Below are 25473 nucleotides of genomic sequence, written 5' to 3' on the forward strand. Positions count from 1 at the left end.
GAAAAGTGAAACTGAAGGAAAACCTCACATTTGCACTTTGAAACAATTGTTGAGAGAGGGTGAATAGGAAGATGGAAGAAATAATATGAATGGATGTATAGTAAAAGAAATGAAAGGGGCTGCAGCTAAGGGTCAAGTGACGCCTCAAAGAACCTTTAGTAATGCCTAAAGTGCACCCCATGAGGTGCACTGATGGCACTAACCTCACTATGGGGATGAGTCTTTTTTGGCCCTTGGAAGTGCTCCGGACACTTTTCCCGCAAAATTTGTTCAAACTGAATGGCACAAAATGTTGATCATCAGAGGACGATACCCAGAATTTACTCTCACAAAGGGTTGATTTTTATGACTGTATATATTTATTTTACATAAATATTGCAGTTTTGTAGGCCATGCAGATAGTGATAAGTGAATGCAGATAATCAAATTCCTATTACATAAAATAAAAACCTGCCTATCTATATGGCCTTATTAACATGAGTTAACAATGTCAATTATTAACAAAAACTTTTATATGTCAGGCAGTTTTTTACAATAATGTTATCAGTACAACTGTTAGAATATGAAGCTATTACAGAAGCAACAAATACGTTTAATTTAATGTTACTTCACGAGATTAACAACACTCCTCTCAATATAGAAATAATTTACTGAGATTTGTTAAAGGGTGCGATTCTGGGATTAAAACAACAAAGCTAAATAAATCTAGACTTTATAATCAAAACTTAAATTTAAAAGTTGATAATGCAATACGATTAATACGTACCTGTATGCAGATTTTAATAATAAATTCACTGATACTCTAAATATCCCTAAACAAATTCACAGTCTTGAATTGATATCAATTTTCCCTATAAAAGCACATTCCCAAAATGATATCTGAATATTCACAAACATAAGGTAAAATTGCTTTTGATTATACAAAGATTGCACGGAACTTAAATATTAATATTGTAGATACAGGCGGCCCGCAGTTACCGTCACCATCAATAAGTGGCATTTCGATTTTATGACGCTTGTTAAATATATTCATAACTGGGTTTTACACTCCATAGGGTTTATGGTGCTGTTGTCTGGTTATCAGTTTCTTAGGCTAGTTGCTGAGACTGCCTCATAAAATATGAACATAACGAATATCTATCTTTTCCTCTGCTCTTTTAAAAGGTTATCCATTACTTCCCTTATCCCATAATACTGTATGTAGTCTTGTATTGGTATTTGTGTTATAAAATACAAACAAACCAATCATGTTTTGGTTTGGAAAAATCAGATAAGGGCAGAGGTAAGATTATTTCACTGTATGTACGTATTTAACTCGATTCAGAGCGATTTTCTTGCTTCTACTTAGCATAAATTAATCTCCAGAAATTCTATTCATATCTGACAAGGTTATTTTTCTATATATGAAGTGTTTTTAAATTGAAAATTGACTTAAATACATACACTAGACTTAGTTATTGTTTTGTTAATAGGTGACACTGTTGTCTGGTTATCAGTACGTATTTCGGTACTTCCCGAAGCACCGAGAGACCCTCATAAAATACAAACAACGAACATGCATCTTTTCCTTGGCTCTTTTAAAAAGTTGTGCTTTACTTCACTTATCCACTAATACTGTATGTAGTCTCATATTACTACGTATAGTATTATAAAATACAAACAAAGCGATCTATCTATTGGTTTGGGAAAATCAGCTGAGGGCAGAGGCAGGGTTCTTTCGTCCTACTTAACTCGATTCAGAGGTTTTCTTGCTTCTATTTAGCATAAATAGGTTATTTTTCGTTATATGAACAGCTTTTAAGATGAAATATGACTTAAATATGTACATCTTGTTGTGAACTTGATTGTTATTTTTTCATTAATAGATGGTGTCAGGAGCATGTTATTTTGTGTATAAAAAAAAAAGGAAAAAAAATTACTACGTTCATTATTTTCATCCCATTTCATAGTAATACAATATTTGTGTATTTATCTGTTACTGGCATGAAAACAACAGTAAAATATGTTCTTTCATGGCCAATATTTTTTATTAAAACACTTTTTCTCCACTATTATTTCCCGTAGAGTTGCATTCATGCTGCTGATGCATGATAATTTAGTCTTCAGCAGTGTGAACATTTTGTTTTCTCAGCTTCAGCTACAACTGCAGCTTAAATTTAGTAGTACTGCTTCCTTGCCAATATTTTTCCATACCAAATAAAGGTATAGTAATGCAAAAATATTAAAGTCCTGTTCTACTTAACATTATTTGTAACATAACTATGGTAATTTTTTCCTATTGTACGTTGGCTGAAATGCAAGCAAAACAGTGTTACAGTAAGGCCTCGATAATTGCGGGAGATAGGGCCCAGAAACCCCCTTTGATGCATAAATACCCGTGTTACCCTGGTACCCCCATCAAAAATTGCTTAAAACTGCCTACTTTAATAATAACCCACCCAAGACCACTATTCCAATGTTTATAACTGCCTACTTTAGTTCAAACACCAAATATGTCTTCAACTATCACCTTACACTAAATTCAAGACAGTTTCAAAGTTATTTTACAAAATTAGCCTTAAAAATATATGTAGTATACATAATACTGTACATATGCAGCCTACTAGCCTATGGATTACAGCTAGAAGCCTACATACGCATGAGCTATTACATACTCACGTGAGCCTCTTTTCTTTTACAAGGAAAGAGGGGGAGACAGGTAAGAGAAATATCAAAATTATGTCAATCATATGAGTAGTCATCAACGATCTATGTTGATAACGATGGCGACGATTTTGCAGTGCAATCGGACGAATAATAAAGATAATGTTACCAGCAGCATGCAGCGAAACATCTCTTCCCTTCTTCACAACACATGTAAATATATTACATGTAATACCTTCATCTGATGTTCAGGCTTCTTTCCCATAAGAGTAAAAGAATCAGGGCTTTTGGATGGCACATAATTGACTCGTTTATATGGGTACAATTTAAAGAACACGGTGAACACCACTTCAGTAACATAAACAAAACATGGGTAGGCCAGTGTTGCCAAATGGAAATGGCAATTTCTTGCTATATTTTGCTCCATAAAGTGCTAAAAAATTCACATCATAAACAACAATGCCACCCAGCCAACTTCAACCAATTAATATTTTTTTCAATTCAAACATGTTTCTAACATACACAGTGTACTTGTACATTACGTTACATAATTCCTAATAATTTTGAAACCTATTCTGTTCAATTTCTGAAAGTGGTTTTGTAATATTCTGTTCTTTTTTCTTACATGATATATCAAACATGGTAGAATAAAAGAAATATTCAGCTTAACATTACAAAGATTTGATGTCAAAATAAGTTTGCTATATGCATTTACAAACAAATGCAAATTTTCCTGCCAGATGCTAGATTGAAAATTTTCTTGCTAATTACCTCAAGAAAATGAAAGCTAGGATTTAAAGTGCAAAATTGGTAACACTGGACTCAACAGATCTGCACATTGTCCTACTACAGAATTGTACATTAGTTATGTGAAGATGGTGTTAGTAGTATAAATGATAGTTATTGTATCATTAAAAATATCAAAATAAATGAAGTCACAAAGCCGATTGTATGTCATGTTTTTCCTAAACGCGTAGCCTAAAAGGAAAACATTATTTTGTTTGTCTCGTTGCTGCCACAAGTAAGAAATCGCACATCCTAACGTCTAATTATGGTAATTATCGTAATTGCTGTAATCAGTTGTTTTACTTACAGTATCAAAAGTTGTATCGCTAGTGATTCACTTGAATAATCTAGTTTTTACCATTAATATTAGGTTACATATGTTTTCTTTAGTGTTGATAGTTGTGACTGTAGCAAACTATTGATACGACTATCAACACTTCAAGGGTTAGCCTATCATTAAAAATATCACAGGATTTTATGTTGTCACAGAATGCTCTTACTTTATATATTTTCAACAATTTTAAGTTCAATTGTGATTCTTACCGTTTTCCTCACCAAATGAGCATGGGAACAACACCTATTAGCAGCAGTCACTGAACCACTTTTGTTTACAAAAATCATATAATTCCTAACAATGCAGAGTACATATGGTCATTCTAAACTGTTATTTACTACCAAAATAAGATGATATTTTGTATTGAAAATGAATGTTACGTATATTCCAAACATTATTACTACCATGACTAGTACTATTAAAATTTCTAAAGATAATCTTGCTGTGAACGCTACCATATTTTGATTTTCATATACGTACGTACATTTTGTCAGCTGGCTGGCCTCGCATAGATAAAGTTGATTTCACTGATATGGAATTACTCCCTCCACGAATATGAAGATAATATATAAGGTAAAAAATGGTTTTACGTATTTTGTTTACGCTTCGTCACCAATAGCAAACAACAATACGATAATCCATGACATCGTTTGTATGACTGCATTGTTCTGAGAAGTTAGACACTTATACTACCAAAATAATAATGCAGTTCAAATTAATTTTAGCCTTAATGTTATTACTACCGTAATTACACTACTTCTACTAAAATTTCTAAAAAGGTTATCGAAAAAAGGTCACTGTGAACGCAAAATATACATACTAAATTTTCATAACTTTATATGTTTACATTTTGTGGCTAGCCACTCGGAGTATACTAAGTTGAGTACAGTTATGTGGAATTATTCCTTGAATAGGCTATTTATTTATGGCGCCATAATGGCACTTATGGCACCTCTGTTAGGTATGTTATGGCACCAAAACTCTATTATTGGCACCAATCACCGGAACTCTCCCCATTAGGGCGCCATAAATCGGTGATTTTATGGCGCTAGACAAGCCCCATAAACCCAGATCGCCAATAACTGAGTCCACTGATAACCGGGGACTGCCTGTAAATTGTTTTTCTCTCCAGTACCATCAATTTTAATAAGATCAGGGATATTTAGAGTAAATATGTGATAGCACCCGTAAATAATGCTAATTGTAACTTTGGCAAATGTAAAAAATTTTATGTTAGTTCTAATTTCAGAATCAGACTCCAGTAACAACTTTGAGGTGGAATACTGATTAAATATTAATAAATTATTCTAGACATCCTTACTTGCTTCATATAATCTATCTTTTATATATACCATACAAAATTTCATAGTAAAAGTCCTAAAAAAATTTATATTACAAGCTTAGTAAATTGCATTTATACAGATAAATATCTGTAATTTGATAATAACTGGAGCATTTAAAAAACAGGAAAGTACTAGATTTAAACAGGTCCTGGTAATTATTTGCTATCCTCATTTGATTTTAGTACTCTGTATGCTATTGCCATAGGATGATCAAATTAGATGCATTTCAGTAGGTAGTCCCTGGTTATCAGCGATCCGGTTTTATGGGGCTTGTCTTGTGCCGAAACTTGCCAAAAATCATAAATTTTTGGTGCCAAATTGCACCAATTTACAGCTATTGGTGTTGATACATACTTGAGGGGGCCGGCCAGTACCCCTGTACTATATGGGGGTATAGGGCGACAAACGCAGTCATGAAAAAATTCACGGAGCTTTGTATGGCAATGAAGAATGCATATACGAAATATTTCGTCAAAATTCCTTTAACTTTCGTAGTAAAATATTGATCCGTACAAGAAAATGCAATATTTCTTCTGTTACACGTTTGAGTTTCCTCTCTGAGATTCGCTTGCTTTTATGCTTGTTTATCTTTGTTTTGGCCTGAATTTCATCATGCCAATGAGGAAAAGGCAAGCAAAACATCTCACTAACATACAGAAGAAGAAAATTCACTCTAATGTGACTTCAGAATATCATAATATCCTTGACATTAGCATAGTTAGTGAAGAGAGAGAGGGCAGGGACTTGGGGAGGGGTGCGTAGTAAGGAATGCCCCATCTTGCCTGACCCACACGTCCTTTCATAATAAATATATCCACGCTGATTTACAAATATGCTATGAAAAATAAAGAGACAATTATTGACTGTTGAAATAGTAAAATTTTGCAATATCCAAAGCTATATTAAATTAGATAAAAATGGAATTTTTGTAATAAAATTAAATTTCATTGCATACTTACTGAACAATTATACAGCCGTAGGTTCCCTACGTGGCAGACAAATGATTCAAAATTTTGCAGATGCGCAATCATTGCTGATGTAGGCGACATCATCTCCTGCCACTCGAGAGAGGAACAGGTTCAACAGACCAGGTGTCAACAAATCGTTCTGCCCAGCCATCCACCTGTGGGGAGGAGGGAGGGCTTTAATTAAATAATTGTTTGGTAAGTATGCAATAAAATTTCATTTTATTATAAAAATTCCATTTTTATTGCAGCTTCTTACTGAACAATTATACAGCTGATTACCCACTGCAAGGATGGGGGGCTGTGGATGTATGCTTAATTCAAAAATAAAACAAGATTCTTGAAAAAAGACAATGATCAGCACTGTTAGTGCTTGTTGCACCTTACCTTGTAAGAGCGCCAATGCAGGAGAATACTGCCTCTGGTCGGTGCTCATTTTACGTAATACAGAGCTTAATTGTCTGTCCAAAGAGTGCCTCTACATAGAATGGAATTTCTTTGCAATCATGGCAGTTCACCGCTGACTTGACAAAGGTGAAAAAACAATTTTGTCCTTGCCCTGGGTGAAGACCAGGTACTGCATACAAGTGAACAACATATTAAAAACCTATACCTACCATATAAAATATACGTAATTGACTAGTGAGTACTCCAGGTAAAAGTACCCCCAGCTTTCCTTAATATGGCAACCTTGATACATGGCAAAAATACAGAGAGGGACCAACCCCTATGTCGTTTCTCCTAACACCATGCCAGCTGGGGAAATAGGACCAAGAGAAATACAGTCTTCAAACACTGTCTCAAACTCTTTCAGATAATGAGACACATACACCGACTTTGACCTCAAAAAGGTACTCTGCAGAATAGTGGACAGCAACAAATTATGTCAGAATGCCACAGAGGTCGCTACTGCTCGGACTTCGTATGCCTTAACTTTCAACACAGGATAGTCTTCTTTGTTACATGAGAATGTGGTTCAATAATAAGTTCTCTCAAGAAGAAGGAGATTGTGTTCTTTGAAAGGGGACGGACGAGAGGAATTCTTCACCAAACACCAGAGTCGAGAAGATGGTCCTCTTATTTTCTACGTTCTGTGGAGATAATATCTTGAGAACTCTTACTGGGCATGAATCTTTCCTCTTCCTCCGGACCGACAATATTGGCCAAATTCTTGAGTGGAAGAGCAGAGCCAAGGTTTTGAAGGGTTTCCATTCTTGGCTAGAAAACTGAACATCAAAGAGCAGACTGCATCCCCTTGTGAGAAGCCAACTCTTTTCTCCATAGCATGGAGTTCCCTAACACGTTTTGCCGAAGATAACTCTATCAAGAATAATGTCTTTTTGGTTAGGTTCCTCATCGAAGAAGACCGCATCTGTTCTAAAGAACTCGAAAGCCACTTGAGCACTACAAGGTTCCAAGACACAGAATCTTTCGAGCACTCAAAAGTTTCGAAAGACTTAAGTCTAAAAGGTCACTATTATTAGACAGGTCAATGCCTTTGTGTTTGAATACAGATGCTAACATCGCCCAGTAACCCCTAATCGTCGAGGGAGCCAAGCCTCTAGATACTCTTAGGAGAAGAAGAAAGTTTGTTACCTCGCTTAAAGAGGTCTCAGAAGAAGAAACTTTATTCTGCTTACACCATCCTCTAAACACTCCCTACTTAGATTGGTAGTCTGTTAAAAGAAGCTTTTCTAAACTTAGCGATAGCTTCCGAAGCTCTTTCGAAAACCCTTTCGCTCTGACAAGGCTCCTGACAGTCTGTAGCCTGTCAGGGCCAGAGCGGACAACCCTTGATGGAACCTTGCAAAATGTGATTGTCTGAGTAACGACATCTTGGACGGTAGGTGTCTTGGAAAATCTACAGTAGATTGAGAAGATCTAATAACCATTCCTTTCTTGGCCAGAATGTGTTACAGGAGTGAGACACATATTCTGATGAAAGTGAACTTTGTTCAGAACTTGCTTTTTCAGTCCAAATGGAGGAAAGGTGTATGTGTCCAGCCCTGACCAGTCCAGAAGCACTGTGTCAATAGACTATGCTAGAGGATTTGGAACTGGAGAGCAAAATAGAGGGAGTAGATTTTTGCTGGAAGTAGCAAACAGATCTATTGCCGGTTTTCCCCATAATTTCCAAAGGTCAATGCAAACCTTGGAATCGAGAGTCCATTCCGACGGAAGAACCTGTTGACCTTGACTCAATTCATCCACCAAAATGTCCATCCTCCCTTGGCCAAACCAAGGAATCAGGCACACTTGCTTCCTTTCCACTCGTAAAAGAAGGTCCCTCGATTTCTCGTAAAGGGAGAAAGAACATGTTCCCCCTTGCTTTCGAATGTAAGACAACGCAGTGGAGTTGTCTGCAAGCACTGCCACAGCTTTCCCTGTGATCTGGTGAACGAAAGCTTGTAGACCCAGATGGACTGCTAGTAACCCCTTTACGTTGATGCGAAGGGAACTCTGCTCCATCGACCATATTCCTGACACTTTTTTTTCTCCCAAGACTGTTCCCCAACCTACATCGGATGCGTCGGAAAAGAACTGTAGGGTTGGGTGGAGAGGAAGAAGAGAAATGCCTTTCGATAGTCTCAGTTCTGAGAGCCGTCATGCTACAACCTCTTTGATCTCTTTCGTGATGTTGAACACCTTCGAGTCCAGCTGAGACTTCCTGCATCACGATACCTTCAGGAAGAATTGAAGGGGTCTCATATGTAACCTGAGTCTTACAAACTTCTCTATTGACGATAAGGTGCCCAGAAGACTCATCCACTGGAGAGCAGAACAAGATCGACGGTTCAGAAACTCCTGAACTACCTGAAGGCACGACTGAACTTTTTTCATGGAGAGAAAAGCCAAAAAAACTTGAGTACAGGCGGCCGGCGGTTAACGGCGCAATCACTCAACGGCGAATCGGTTTTACGGCGGTCGTCAAAAATATTCATTAAAAAAATAAGGCATTTTAAAGGTATCTTTACGGCACAAATTTCAGTTAACAGCGCCGCTAGCGCCGTTGTCTAACGAGTTCATACATATGTAGAAATGCCGTTCAGACCATAAAGGTTATGCAAATTATATTAACAAATTTTATGGAGAGTTATTACGTAGGTATTAGGGTAAAATATATGCCTCTGACGCTGTTCTATGCCGAAAATATCGAGTTACATAAGTGCAAATTTAGCTATGGATGTGTCGATTCATAATTGTTCATGCTTTTGTTTAAAATGTGTGTGAAAATGTATTACGTGAAAGGCATTTTTATTTCTGTACAGAAATATGATACAAAGGCAGCTTTTGAAACTGCCCTTCACGATAGCAAATACGATGTTTTTTCATGTTCTTTCTTGTAAGCCGCCGCCTGCCGCTCTTCCGAAAATATCGATTTAAAAAAAGTGCAAATTAGCGATCGATGTGTCGATTTTATAAATGTTTATGCTTTTATGTTTAAAATGTGTATAAAAAGGTATTACGAATAGGGTATATTTATTTCTGTGCAGAAATATGATAAAAAGGCAGCTTTTGAAACTCCCCTTCAAGTTATCGACTACGATGTGTTTTTCAAGTTCGTTCTTGTATGCTCCAAGGAGGAGCGGAGAAGCCAGTCGTCCAGGTAAAGTGCCGCATTGATACCCAGGAGATGTAGCCACTTACCTAGAGCCAATACTTAGATAAATTCCTGAGGAGCTGTCGAAAGACCAAAACACAGTGCTCGAAACTGGAATACGTACTTTGCCCATGAAAAAAAATTGAAGAAATTTCCTTGATTCCAGATGAATTGGAATATGGAAATAAGCATCTTTTATGTCCAAGGATGCCAAAGAAATACTGAAAGAGTGGGTTGCTTCCATATTGAACTTTGTTTTCGAGACAAGTTCAGAGCGCTCACATCCCACATAGGTCTCCAGGGCCCCGATGCCATAGGGACTACAAAAAGGCAGTTGTAAAACCCCGGAGACAACTTGTCGATTACTAACTATTGCCGCCTTCTGAAGGAGAGCTCCCACCTCTTTGGTTAGTGCTACAAACCTTCCCGAGCCTGGAGAGTAAGCTGACAATATGATTGGCGCATTGGAGAGAGGGGGAGGATCTTTAAAAGGATTGGAATAACCAAGGTGAAGACCTTGGGCCAACCAAGGATCAGCCCCTCTGTCATTCCACTACTCCCAAAACAGGTGCAACCAGGCGCCTACCGGAGTATGAAGGATAGTCATATTACTCAGGTGACAGCTTAGAAGCAGGTTTTGCTGTGGATTTGGAAGTGGGGGGCATAGGTTTGAGCGAGGTCTGATGAAGGGCCAGGATCTGCCTCCCAAAAAGGCTGCTGCAAAGGAGAGGAAGATTTGACAGGAGTCACAAAAGTGGCTTACACTCACTGGGCCAACAGATCATTGTCGACTTTCTCCAAAGCAGAAAGAATAGCACTAACCGTCTCTTCCGGAAATAAGTGTTGCTTATCTAATGGCAAGAAAAGCAAGGCAGACTTCTGGGAAGAAGTAACTCCTTTTGTGACGAAGAAGCACCAAAGTTGTCTCTTCTTAAAGTCCCAAAGGCAGAGAGAGAGAGGCGATCACATCCGAAGCGTCCCTGAGAGATTTGTTGGCACACGAAAGAACCCCTAACCAATGCAACATCACATCACAATCCTCAATCTTCGAAGCGAGAGCTCCAACTATCCAGTCCAGAAAACTCATAATCTCCAGAACCTTAAAGAGGTTCTTGACCAAATGATCTTATTTGGGGGGAAGAAAAGAACACTTTCGCTGCCGAAAACGCTGCTCTGCGATTAGCGTCGACAAGACCGAAGAAATCCCCCCAGGAGGAGGCAGAAACTCCTATGGAAGGAGCTTCTCCAGTTACATAGAAACGGTATCTCTTGTTGATGAGCTTTGATGGTGGAAAAGCAAAAGAAACCATGTCTGACTCTCTTAGTTGATAATCAGTCTTCTACATTACGAAGAGACTTCTTCAAAGCCTTTGACAAAACTAACTTGGGAAGCAAAGGGTCCACATGCTTCCTTCTCATTATAAAAATCAAAGCAGGAGATCTGGGAGCTGCACGCTAAAGTAATCAGGGTACATATCCAAGAGGTACCGCAGCAGACTCGCATACGCCGACATAGTAATAGTCTGTTTCCTGCTCTTCTTCCTCCTAAGAAACCGGAGAAAGAGAAGGTTCTGCTGGCTTAGGGGCCAACTGCTTCCCCTTCAACAAGCCATCAACTCTTCCTAACGGTTGTTTATCTGAGTGAACAGCAGAAGTCGAAATGCCAGAAGTCACAAGTGCCGAAACTTTCGACAACAAAGAATCTGTACTTGTCAAAGCAGACGTTACCACGAGAAGTCAAAAGCACATTCGACGGATGTACAAGCGTCGAATGTTTCGAAGGTGTCAAAATACGACGACCACCTTGAGGGTCCGAAAAGTCCTAAGTCAAAAAATGATCTCGAGGAGAAGTAGAAGTAACGACACTACAAGAAGTAGGTGGACTGAGATCCCCTTCCTTGGACTTCTTAACAGGAGGAGGGGGGAAATCTCCTGCAGTGGCACGTCTTTTCAATGGACGCGAAACTGACGAACTATGCCACCTACAACACCTCACAGTTCAAACAGGGTTCTGTTGAAACCTGTTGGCGCACTACAGGATCAATGGAGGAAGCGACTGCTTGTAGGCAAACCTCACCAGTCTCCCTTGGACCTCCGGTATGTCTTCTCCCTAAGGCGGGGGAGTGGGACAGGGACCTTCGTCTAGGAGAAATGGTGGGACAAACAGCCACCCCCTCAGAAAGTACTGCACCAACACTTAGCACTTCATTATTTGAATTAGCCTTTTCTATTAAAGACTTAACTGAAAAATCTAACTCCATAACCGTACTGGCAAGAACATTGAAATTTTTCTTGAACCTAGTTTTGAGGCTGGCAATGGCGTCGGGAGAAACTACACAGAAAGCTGGTAAAGGAGTTAAAGGAGAAGGAGAAGGAGGACTCAAGATTGGAGACATGGGTAGAGGAGGAAGAGAAGGAGAGACAGGACAAACTGGACCTGCAGAGGATGCAGAAGAGGTTATACTAACTTTACTTTCAGCTCTTAGAGCTGCCTTCCTTATCCTATCCTTTACTGGTTTATCAGAATGTACAAGGAAAACCTTCCATTGATAGTCACTCCAATCTTTACATTCGTCACAAGCCGATTCACGAGTACACTCAGACCCATTACCTCTTCATTTAATACACTTTGAGTGTGGGTTATAAATAGGCTTAACCTTAAACCTAGCATTGCACCCTACAGCAGAAAACCTAACACCTGAAGGGCTAGAATCGGACATGACGGGTTAAATGCCACAACTAATGGCAATTAAAGCTAACTAAAATTAAAGCAAACAACTAGCAAAACACATTCAGTACTTCACCAAAATACAATAGTAAAAAACCATCCAGCGATAAAGAAAAATTGTCCACACCAACCACTAAAGTTAACCAGAAGCCAGCAGAGAACTAACAACATGTTGACACCTGGTCTGTTGTACCTGTTCCTCCCTCGAGTGATGGGAAATGACGTCACCTATGTCGGCGGTGGCGGCGCCACTGCAAAAGTTTTAATCTTTTGTCTGCCATGTAGGGAACCTACAGCTGTATAATTGCTGGGTAAGACACTGTTATAAAATTTACAGATAAAAAATAATATCCCTATGTGTGCTGATTACAGCCCAAACACTGCAAATTTATATTTAATATAATCAAACAGAAGGTAGATTTGGATATAAAAATACATATGGATAAATGATTAAATAAAATTTCTATGGGATCTCTCTCTCTCTCTCTCTCTCTCTCTCTCTCTCTCTCTCTCTCTCTCTCACCATCATCACTACCACCATTGGATGATGATGATGATGATGATGATGGTTATTATTATAATACTGTTGGTAGTAGCAGTAGTAGTAATAAAATGCTTGTAAAGGAGATAATTATAATACTTCTTTTTGAAATAAATTTCAGTTTTCAAAAGCTGTGCAAAGTATGTTAATCATACTGAATATACTTATGTGCAGATGATATGAAATAGTCACAATTCTGTACATGCTTTGAAAATATTGTGAAAATTAAAGAGCCAAGAAGCACTCACTATTATGTCAAAGGCAAACAAAACAGAACACAGCAGTAAAATTAATGTCAGAATTCTACCTGGATGTTAAATAAAAAAAACATTATATATATATATATAGTATATATATATATATATATATATATATATATATATATATATATATATATATATATATATATATACATACTATATGCACACCATGGAAAACAAAAGGGCAAAATATTGAAATGATATAACTAACTAGCAAGGATAACATAACAGTGATTATGACAATTCTATGCCAGTAATGTAAAAATAATCATATACTGTATAAAAATAGCAGAAAGAGTATTTTAATAAATACAGTACTGAAGCCACAAATCTTTTAAAAAGCACAAAAGAGAAACAGATAAAGTTTACAATTATTAAGAATTCTTAGCAATAGCTCCTGAACTGTTACATGCACTTACATGTGTACTTTACTGAGGGTAGGTAACACAAATGTATATGTATATATGGTCTATCCTGTAGTGCTGTGACCATTGTATGAACATAAACATGTCTTATAATGCATACAAAACAATTTCCCCTCATAACCACAGACACTGATTTCATTATCCCTTTATTTCCATCCTTCTAATAACATATAACCTATAACTGATTATCTCTTCTAGCAGAGTATTTTCAATCCATTCTCTGTCAAATAACCATCCATAAGACTTCTGTTTCCTTAAAATAATAGGGTGCACTGATGTCACACGCATGCTCTCACCACACCAAATGTTTAACTATCCTAGGCGACAGTTATATAAACACAGCATACTACCTCATTTACATCCTATAAAACACAAATAAAAAAAGACAAACATTACCAACAATGGCATCTTCAAGTTAGTTAATCCACTCATCAATCTTCCATTTTTTCCTCACTATATCCAACACCATTCATGAAACAACCATACAACTTTATCAACTTACTATAAAAAATATCATCCTTGGAGAAAAAACCAATAAGGGATATATAATAAACTGTAAGTTGACATATGACTGCAGATCACACTAATGCTGCAGTTCCAAATTTTCAATTTCCTGTGTACACTGCAGAAAATTTGGTCCAGGTAAATGTTTGAACAAAAAACGTTTTTAACTGGCCAAAACCAAAATACCATGCAAAACAAATTAGCACTATATTAATAACAAAAGCTGGCACATCAAGAGAAACATCCAATTTCTATTCGGTATTCTCACTGTCTATCCTTGCATGTAGTAATCAAACTTTTGGCTAGAGATCTGAATTCATCATATAGGAGAGGCTTCAAGACCAATTTCTTTTCCAAATCATCACAGTTAACCTACTATACTTGCTGAGAGGTCCAACAGGACAAGTATGCTACACATCACAATCTAACTGCCAATGGAGTGAGTTTAAAACTGAATTGCTAATCATATCCAAGCTCACTGGAGATAAATACTATGATTACCAAATTTCATGGAGTATACTTACCAATATTAAGGTAATCAAATTATCCAAATGCATGTTACTGACCTTAAATTGTGATTCAACCAATTCTAGTTGTTCAGGAGTGAGCTGTGGACCCTCTGGTAGGCGAATAGCCACGTTTGAGCGCTGATTTCGAACAGGGGTATAGTTGAAGGAAGAACTCAGCTTTGAAGGTGATTTCTTATCATCAGTCTAAGAGCATGTGAATTTCAATCAGTTTCTAACAATGCTTTTTTTCTACATTAATTAACATCTTCAATTCTTGAGCCAACAGATCTGAATACTACATACATTTCCTACACATGCTAAAACCTGACACTCATAAATACTTACACTTGACACAGTACTTTCATCTCCACTGCCTGGAGATACTTGTGGAACATATGAGGGCGGTCGACCACGCCTTTTGGCTGCACCTGTAGTTGTACCTTCACTTGAAACAGTTGATGATGGCTTTTCGACTAACTCCTCTTTAGCAACATCTAAAGATCGTTTAACTCCCCTTCCCATGCCACCACGACCTGAAAAATAATTGACTTCTGAAACTAACTGTGATAGGCACTAAATTATCAACTAAATAATCCCTGGTTAAATTTCATTTAAAAAGTAAAATATTAAAAGAATCTTTATCTCATTAATAATATTTTTACATGCCTCTTTCCATTGAGTGTTGAGATAAGTATCCATTGAATTTCTCACTAAATGTTTCCCATTCTTCCTTGTCAAATGCCCAAACCATCACAATCTAAATGAAATTATAATTGTGCTGTCCAAGGATGCCACAGTACTTATGTCAGTAAGACCAACATGTCTTCTCCAAGTGGATTTCCTGCCATATTCAAGAGGCCACCATTCACAACCATACCAGGACTACCCAGAATAGATTTCAGCAGAGCAACTAAATTTCTAATATGGCAGTCTTTCAATTATCCAGTACTCAACGTTATCCCAGCACCACAATAGTCACTTTTGAAAAAAAATGAATGCAACCCCATTTCCTAATGAAATATGCATTCAACCCTTTTATGTGATTTCCACCATGAGCGATTTGTGTCTCCTCATTTAATTGCATGTCTGGCAGTGACATGGGCATGGGAGTGATTCCCTCTTCTCATCTTAACTGCCAGTGCTGGCTAAGCAGTCAAAAAGACAGGATGTCACTGTATTTCTCTCAGCCATTCTTGAAAATTTTTTTATGATATTTTTGTGCCCCTGCACACTTAATAGCTACAAATTCTAAAAATATCTCTATCAGTTGTGAAGATGACCGAGACTGTCAAATTATGGGGAAGTGGGAAGTCCATGACAGCCATAGCAAGAGATGAGCATCTCCAAAAGCATGGTTTGAAAGTGGTGACAGGCTAAAGATGCCAAGTTGGAAATGTAATACAATGTGAAAAAGGCTCAGAAAGACGAAGAGAGACTAGTGAAAAGATAGTCAACCTCGTTAAAATAGTTGCTAGAGACTGATTCCTAGGGAATCTGATCCTCACAAAGAACAGCCAAACTATAGTCAACATCTTTAATTTCATTAGGATGTTTCGGCTTTAACGCACTAAGCCATTTTTGACCTAAAATAGAGCCAAACACCAAAACAAAGCACACAGGCACTCAAAACTAGATACTGCCAGCAAGCAGGGGTCAGCGACAGAACAGGTAGAGATTCATCAGACAAGCAGTAGTCTTCCATCTATGAAAACCGCAGTAGATGCAATCAGGCACATCTAAGTATTTAAAGATCTTAAAATCTGCCATATATATATATTCACAAACTTAAGCCACAACTCAACCAAGATCAGTCTTCCTTTCCATTACCTATAATCTACTGATTTCCTATCCACTCTTGCTTCCCAGTCAGGAAGCTCATTTATCTATTGTGTAATTCTTCTTTTTTAATGTTTCTTAGTCTTGTGTTTTATTTGGTATCTTTTATTTATCTTGAGTTTGTTTTTGCTTAGTTTTGTTGGCTATTGTAATTCACTGAGTTGTATTAGTTTTAAGTCCCTATGTTTTCTTTTTCCGAGTTGTTTTTTTATGGTAAGGTAGTAGTTTATAAAATTATTCTTGAGTGTGACCTTTCTTTGATTTTGTATTTTACTACAGTGGAGCCTTGGTAAACGCTGGGGAAAGGGACCACAACTCCCCGCGCTAAGCAAATATCTGCATTATCACACCTCTCACAAAACTGACTATAGCCTATCTATCTACTTCAGTAGTTAAAACACCAAAGGTACCCTACAAATAAAAACTAACTGCTATTTTAATACCAATTCAAAAACCATATATACCTTAAACTATCATATGGGTACTAACCGTTGATCCAGCCTAGCCTACATTGATTGATGATGCACAAGCACTTGCTTTTACAACTATCGCAAACCTTGCATGCTCCTATTAGTAGTAGTAGTAGAAGGGAATTGTACTTGAATCGGCTCCCTTGCTTGTTTTATTCCTCCTTTATTTGTGTGTTAAAACACTAGCGGATGGACATGCTCACATGAGAAGCAATAACAGGTTTTGGGTGGACGACAGTGTGACTCATGGTGAGTAGCAATATTAGACTCCATTGGTTTGGGGGAATTAAGCGGGAAAGAGGTGCCATTACTTCTATAGCCCGTAAATCCACTAATGGCAACTTTTAGACTGGTTAGGATGTCTTTTATGATAGCTTGTCAGTTATAGATGTAATTTTGGAGAGAAAAGTGCAAAAAAATATTAGAAAAAACTTGCATTAATCCCAAATTGTTCCTGCATCTTTGTTCTCGGTAAATTTACGTAAATATTTTAGAACAATCATGCTCAGAATTTGTTACTGAATTTATTTCTTATCTGTTTTGATATTGTGTGAGCTGTAATTATAATTTTACAAAGTAAATTTATTTATTAGAAAAAACATGTATAAATTGGTTAAAGTTACAATTACCTTGTAAAAGAAGCACAACAAGGGGTTGTAAATAATAGTCATTTTCAACTTCTCGTGGAAGGTAGAGAAAATTTGTTTGAATTTTTTTTTCTTGCAGCATGCGCATTTGCATATATTAATCTTTCCACTAAGGTGTTCTTTTTCTTAAATTGGCCAACTTCAAGGCTTCCCCAGTTTGGGGTGCTGCATATTAATTTTTAATACCAGCTCAAAAAGGTTAAGTTCTGTCTCTAAAATGCCATAAATCTTTTATAAATTCTATCCTATTTTCAATTTCCCCCTTCATCAAAAGTATATTAGCCAACAATTCCTCTTTATTTTCCTGATATGGCTGTTGCACAAAACTATATCTATTTCGTGAATGAATACATTCATGATAAATGAAAATTAGTTACTGTAATGATTCCAGTACCATACTGTCACATTAATGTATTAACAGAAAAATAGAGCCATAAAAGCCTATTTTTATTTTTTTGTTTACCAAAAGAATCATTTAGGAAAACAATTTAGTTGCTTTCAGAAACTAATTTATTACTGGAATTATTTTTAATTTTTGTACATTAAAGTCTAAGATACAGTAATTCAATGTAGTACATATAAATTCAGAGATGAGAGTTGACTGGCTTAGGTAGAGAGTAACAACAACATTGTGTTGTTTACGTACAAAATTCATATTTTAAATATTTTTATGGTGACTAGAGATGAAACATCAATAGTTTTAAAATATTCTCTTGTATACTGTTATTATATGCATGGTAATCATTGAGTTAACTACTGAACTTGTAATGAAGCACAGTTCAATAAGTCAGAGAAAGAATAAAAATATGGCAACACGTACCTACAGTAATTGTCGGGGACAATCTGTTCTTTTATATAATATATTATTACAATAATAATATAGCAATATTATAGTTTACTCTGTAGTGAAATAAGGTTTTTTGAAATGTTGTTGTTTTATTCCATTTGAAAATTAGTAAATTCTTTTTTACTATAAAAATGTACAGGTAGTCACCGGTTATCGGTGGACTCAGTGGTGATCCGGTTTTATGCAGGTTGTCTTGCGCCATAAACTTGGCAATTTACGGCACCATAATGTGCCAAGTTCTGGCACCATAAATCACCAAGTTTCGGTTAACATTGGTTTTCGCTTATCAGCACCCTGCCGACGTGTATAAAATATGTGGGTAATTTGTAGACGGTGTAACTACTATTACACTGTGTACAATAGTAAGTACGTACAAACAAGACTGTAGGTTTGGTGCCACCACGGCGATCTTCATACACATTTTTTTTTAATATTTCATGAATGAATGTACATTTATGATAAAAAATTATTTTCTGTATACTGATTACAGTACCATACTGTAATATTAATGTTATCACATCAAAATAAATTAATCAATGCACATTGTAAAGTGTATTTTTGTCTTTTGAAAAATGCTTTCCCCAAACAATTATTGCTTGAATAGGGTTTTTATTATGAAGATACTATGCCAATAATATATAAGGTAAAGATGGTTTTATTACATTTTCACTTTGTCGTCGATCACAAAGAACAATACTGTACTAAGATAATCTAAGACAATTATCGTTTATATAACTACATTTCATGGAGAAGTTATTTACTAACAAAATGATAATGAATTTCGAATGATATATTTGTTATCCTAAACGTTATTACTAATAAAAAAATAAACGTCACTGAGAATGCACGCACATAACTCTATATTTACATTTTTTTTATTCACCACTCAGAATCAAAGGTTTTCATTGATATGGAATTATTCCTTGAATAGGCTATTTATTATTTGGATATGCCAATAATATATAGGGTGAAAATGGTTTTATTACCTTTACTGTCAATTTATATCATGTGGATCATTTCATTCATGTCGGTTATCGCATAGCAGCTGATGCTTAGCCTACCAATAAACTTCATATACTCAATACATACCAATCAGCGATGCTGCAATTTATACCCATGATATAGACTGAGAAGCAGTCCAAGGATAAACCTGCAGCTAACTGATCCCGCAACTGGAGATCTGCAACTCAACGATGACCCACTGTACTAGAGTTTAAAAAAAAAAAAAAATTTTCTTTTGGTTTTGCCTCTATTAAAGTTCAAAAATGGCTTCACTTTAAAAGCCGACTCATCCCAGTGAAATGAAAGATGTTGACTATAGCTCTTGTGTTGGCTGTTCCTGATGACCTTATTTAAAGAATTGCTATAAAACATCCATCATTGCCAGCAAACACTTTGAAGGCAAAAACTCTCAAATTGCCTGGAAATATCTCAAGAGAGAACCGTAGCACAACATCATTGACAGAAAGGCCTTGATTTCGCCTCTTGTGTTGCTGTATGGAAGCCTATCTTTGCAGATGCCATGAGGAGCAAAGAAATCTTGTCAAGACCATTTGCACTGGACTAAAAAGGTTTGGGAACAAGTTTTCAGGGAAGAATTATGCTTTCATGTCACTCTGTGACAGTCAACACAGTAAGGCATCCTGCTTGTGATGCTTATAGAGGATGTTTCAGGGGATATGGAGGCAGTGATGGTTCAATTTTCCTTCCATAGAGTACAACTATGAATGGTGTGAAGTACGCTAATGTTCTAGATTTAGAGAATGAAATGGTTCCTTGTAAGGCACTATCATGTATGCGAGTCTTGATGGAAGACGGAGCCCCGTGCCACTAATCAGAAGGTGCTAATGAGGTATTCAAAGAATATAATATTCAAAAGGTAGGATGGCCTAGCAATTCACCAGACCTAATTCCTATAGAAAATTACTGGGCTTTAATGAAATGAAGACTGAATGCCACAGAAGGAGAGAAAACATCTGTGCCCAAGTTGCAGGATGCTATCCAGAGATTTTGTTTTTTGAAGAGGGATGATCAATATTTCGAAGACTTGGCTCATTCTGTGCCAAAAAGGATAAGAGAAGTACTTAAAAATCATGGAGAAATGTAAAAAATATTGAATACAATTAAGAGCAAAATCATTTCTTCTTATTTCCATATTTAAATAATCACATTACAGTAATCCTTCAAATCATCCAGATCGCCATTATCCGGAACTCAACATTGCCAGACACAAATATGTAAAGAAATGTAAAAGTCTAATCTTTAATAGTTGGCAATGCTGTGCAGTCTCAGGAAAATGTTGGTAATCCTACTCACACTGAAGGCCTCATGAAGTTTGCAGGATGAGGGAGTGGGGAGCAGTTTCCCAGGCTGGGAGAGGGTGGGGATGCAGTATTGGAAGGGAAGAGGGTGATACAGCTTGTCTGTTTCAGGTTGTTATGCTTATGACTTTTATTTATATTTTTGTTTCAAGTTATGGTTATGACTTTTTATTTATATCTTATATTATTCTCATGTGTATTTTTACTATATTTTCTGATTTCTTATTTGTATCATTTAAAAGATAAATTGAACTGTGCATGTGTAATAAATACATTTTAATATTACAGAATCTGTAAATAAAAACCCATGACCTGAGGTCATGGCATTAGGAGGGTCCTACGTGACCAATGCAGATCTAGATTACGCTATGCGCTGTCTGCAGTAGCCTGGTTTAAATCTGTTACATTGTCATCATTTTGCATTACTGATAACTTTGCACAACAACTTCCATGGGAAGCGGTTGACCTGTTAACCTACGCCGGAAACTTGTAACTTCCGAGCCGGCGGACTACGTATGTTTTTATATGAATCGCTGAGATAGCTAATGTTCCACTATCGACGTGATGCTTTAGAATGGCAGTTCCGTGCCAGCATTCAAACATATCGGTCTCCCAACCGAACTGCATCTCTTAGTATGGAGTTACAGAATAAAGTTGTTATACCTTTTCAACTTACCTGTTTGAATCCTCTCCTTTAGTTTAAGAAGAACCACTCTACTAAGATATCACATAGGAGATGGAAGGAACCAGAAATACTTATGAATGACAGTCGTAAGGAGAAACAAAAAAGTCTTTCGCAAAAGCGAAGAGACTAAGACATGTAGGGGGAGAGACAGACAGACAGAGAAACATCAATTGTGTACATACTGTTATACTTGTAACAATCATGCTGAAGAGTTAACTAAACTTTTACTAAAATACAGTATATATATCTATATATACAGTAGTGCCTCAGGTTACGAAATTAACCCATTCTGAAGCAGCCTTCGTAACCTGATTTTTTCGTATCTAGAACTATGTTTTACATGTAAATTGCCTAATTTGTTCCAAGCCCTACAAAAACACCTCAGTAAATTTTATATTAAGCTAAATTGACCAATAAACAATGAAATACAACAATTTTGACCATTCAATACTTAACCTAACCATTACTGTACCTGTAAGTAAAGTGTATAGTGTATGGGGTACAAGAAATACTGTGCGTACATGTAGTAAAATGTGGAACCTTACCTTTTGAGTGAGGTGATCTCCGAAAGTGGCGACAAAGGAGGAGGACAAATGGCAGAAAACATGAACACTTGACTTTACGAAACACATTAAAAAATGGCAGAGAACATTAACACTAAACTTTAGGAACACATTAAGAAATGGCAGAAAACATTAACACTTCTTGATTATCTCCATCTTCGTCTCCATAGAAAGCATCCTCTTCTTTCCGTGAACTTCAGCAACATTCTTGGGACCCATGGCTAATAACGTAAGTAATTAAATTCACACACAACACGGATAAAGTAACTTACAGTTAACAAACAAAATATATGTGAACGAACGAATTCCAGGTGTTTACGATACCGCTGCCACAAAAAATAGTCAGGGAACGCCTTTATAAATATATAAATATTTATATTTTACACTTACACGGTTAAGTCATGATGAAATGCCCTCGGTTAGCAACAGGAGTTCCGTTCCTGGCCGCCAATGCAGAGTGATTTTCGACGCTAAGCGATTTTAAAGTCTACGGCCGCCACACACCTTTCAGAGTACTAGACCAGTTAACAGTGCCCTAGACCTATCAAACGATTTGCAGCTTTGGCTGCTTGACAGGTTTCTTTACTTCCTTTAATGCCTACATGGGCAAGATCCAACATATTTCTACATTTTGAACATCTTCATATAGTATGAAGTGCAAATTAACTTTTTGTGCAAAGGTATTTTTTGGATTACATTAACATGAGGCTTTTAGGACACTCCTATTCACTGAAAATTACAAATTTCTGTGATTGTTTATCTCTAATAATTTTAATAGGTGATCCCACATACTGAATTCTGGTATCAAAACAGCAGCAATGTCATGCAAGGAAAATTGGTATGATTCGCAGACTAATATGGTTGGAAATTCTACAAATGATAAGCTTTGAACCCTTCAATGTATACTATTGCATAGTTCGAACTTTTAAACTCCATGTTCTGTATGATATTCTGGGATTTGCATAATTTTTTAAATATAAATTTTAACATTTCCACATGCTTGTCTCATACATAGTCCAAGGAGGTAATTCTATTACTGGAAGAAATCTTCCAACTGTTGACATTAAGCAGTAGAGACCCGGACCACGATCGTATTAGAACTCGAAATAATCGGAATTCAACGTAAAATTTTGAGTAAATGTTTCATCTGAGCTCAAACAAAAATCCGTAAACTGACCCAAGGAATCATATGATTTTTGTAAACAAAAGTGGTTCAGTCAGTCACCCTGTTCCCATGCTCATTTGGTGAGGAAAACAGTAAGAACCACAGTTGAACTTAAGATTAATAAAAATTATTATGTAAAGAGGCATTCTGTGACAACCTTAAAATCCTGTGACATTTTTAATGACAGGCTAACCCTTGAAGTGTTGATAGTTGTATCAATAGTTGGCTACAGTCACAACTATCAACACTAAACAAAACATTTGTAACCTAATAATGGTAAAAAACGTAAGTTATTCAAGTGAATCACTAGTGATACAACCTTGATACTGTAATCAATGAAGTAAAAAGGGAAGAAAAAAGTATATCCTTGTCTAATTATTTGCTTTCTCAAGATAACACCCTCCTCTTCCTATATCAAAGAATTATAAATCTTTCTGATCACTCTGTACCTTACACTCTTCATACTTACTTGCCATCTCTACAAACAACACAAACTATGTCTAATAGAAACACTTCACCTCTAATTCTACTCAGATTATGATCACATCTCTAATTCTACTCAGATTATGATCAGTGTATAAAATATTCCTACAACTCCTTGTTTTCTTCCTACTGTTAGTCAAAGACATTATGAATGAACAAAGCAGTCACAATACTGTATGCACTGTAAAACAGCAGCTAGCACCAGCTGGTGAATTACCCACAACTATCCAGCCCTACAGCAAAGAGAATTCTGATGAGAACTAAAACAATTGAGGCACACCTGGTGGATAACGGGTAAACTGTACTGTCATCCAGGTTAGCCAAGCAATCTGCTTTATACTATTTTGAATGCCAACTGAACTGCCAGGGTAAAGATATAGCTACCTTTAACAACAGACAAGATTCATCCCAAATACTGAAGCTTTGTAGGATAATGGAATGTTGTCTCAGAATGTTGTGGAGGGTCTTTGGCTTTCAGGATATTTATCAAGATGGTGCAGCTGGAGGGTAATTTTCCTGACTTATGGCTAGTTTTGAATAATGAGTTTGTAAAGAACATATACAGTTTTTTAGTAGCAACTAAAACTCGGACTACCATGTCAATTGTCATAAGCATTGATGTACTATGAATTATACAGATATACATTAACATCATCTTGAAATGTCAAGCAAAAATGATTGATACCATTGTGACAGCTCAGGAATTTGGTAGTATACTTGGGTGATTAATATTAGTGTATTACAAATAGAATAGTTTTCATTTATACGAAAACAATCAGTGTACATATCTTCTTATTTATAATAATTTGAATACTGTCAAATAATTAAGCTTCAAAGTACCTGATAGTAAAGAGTGCTGTGAAGATCTGGTAAAAATTGGGGTAAAACACATTTGCCTGCATGCCTTATAGTAGTATATATGATAAATTAAGGTTTCAACTCCAACTAATGAACTTTTTTCCTAGTTCTGAAATACTATTAATAAAGAAAAATAACTTCAGCATCATATCCCAGCATACTACTAAAATGTTCCTCCTTTCAAAATAAGAAATAACACAAGGTATGAATTTTTACCTCTCATACGTCCCATGCCTCGTCCTCGGCCTCGCCCTCTACGGGGCTTGTTGAAGGTGTCTTCATCACTCCCACCAGTACTATTTTGCTGAAAAACCAATTTATGGTTAGAGCCACAAACTTCCACCACATAAAACTCTATATTCATAATAAAATTGGTTATCTGGATATAACACTGTTAAAGAAAGCTATTTCTTCAAGACAGCACCCTAAAACAGAAGATTGCCTGGCTGACCGACCCATAAGACTGACTGTCTAATTCATCTGTCTCCACCAGGTGTGTCTTGACTGCTTTAATTCAATCAAGAGAATATATCCCACCGAGTTGTGAAGAGCCTGGGCAGGTCACACTTTTAACAGTAGCTGAATATCCAAAAAAATACAAATTTTCTAAGACAATTCATATCTTTCATAGCAACAAACCTGAGGTCTTAACAATAGGATAATTTGTAGCACCTAGCTGGATCCGATTAAATCGCAGATGAAATCAAGGAATCTTGTGAGATATGGCAATGCGTGTGTATATCGGGTGAAGTGGTCAAAGACATTGCACCCACACCACAGCGTCAGTCTTTCCCAACTCAGGATGCCTTCCAAAGCAGAGGACTTTGAACTCGAAGACTTTGTCTCCGAGAGAGAAGCGATGGAACTTCCTGGACATCAGATGAACAATGATCTGAAGTATGCGTCCTTCAAATCTATCGACAGCATGAAGTCGCCTTCCCTCACAGCTGCTAACACTG

General features: G+C 36.6%; 1 protein-coding gene across 6 annotated transcripts in view; it reads right to left on the minus strand.

The window, feature by feature from the left end:
- The window catches only part of LOC135196966 (uncharacterized), a 251826-nt gene that overhangs the window by 109199 nt on the left and 117154 nt on the right, over window positions 1–25473 (minus strand). For 5 of the 6 annotated variants that reach the window (XM_064223833.1, XM_064223831.1, XM_064223828.1 and 2 more), the window contains 3 exons: window positions 24731–24818; window positions 14985–15172; window positions 14697–14843 (listed from right to left, as the gene is read on the minus strand). In XM_064223833.1, the coding sequence (XP_064079903.1) occupies window positions 14697–14843; window positions 14985–15172; window positions 24731–24818 (423 nt within the window). The remainder of the gene's footprint in view (window positions 1–14696; window positions 14844–14984; window positions 15173–24730; window positions 24819–25473) is intronic. The other variant, XM_064223832.1, reaches the window with a different exon arrangement.

This window comes from Macrobrachium nipponense, chromosome 18 (assembly GCF_015104395.2).
Source record: "Macrobrachium nipponense isolate FS-2020 chromosome 18, ASM1510439v2, whole genome shotgun sequence".
NCBI lineage: Eukaryota > Metazoa > Arthropoda > Malacostraca > Decapoda > Palaemonidae > Macrobrachium > Macrobrachium nipponense.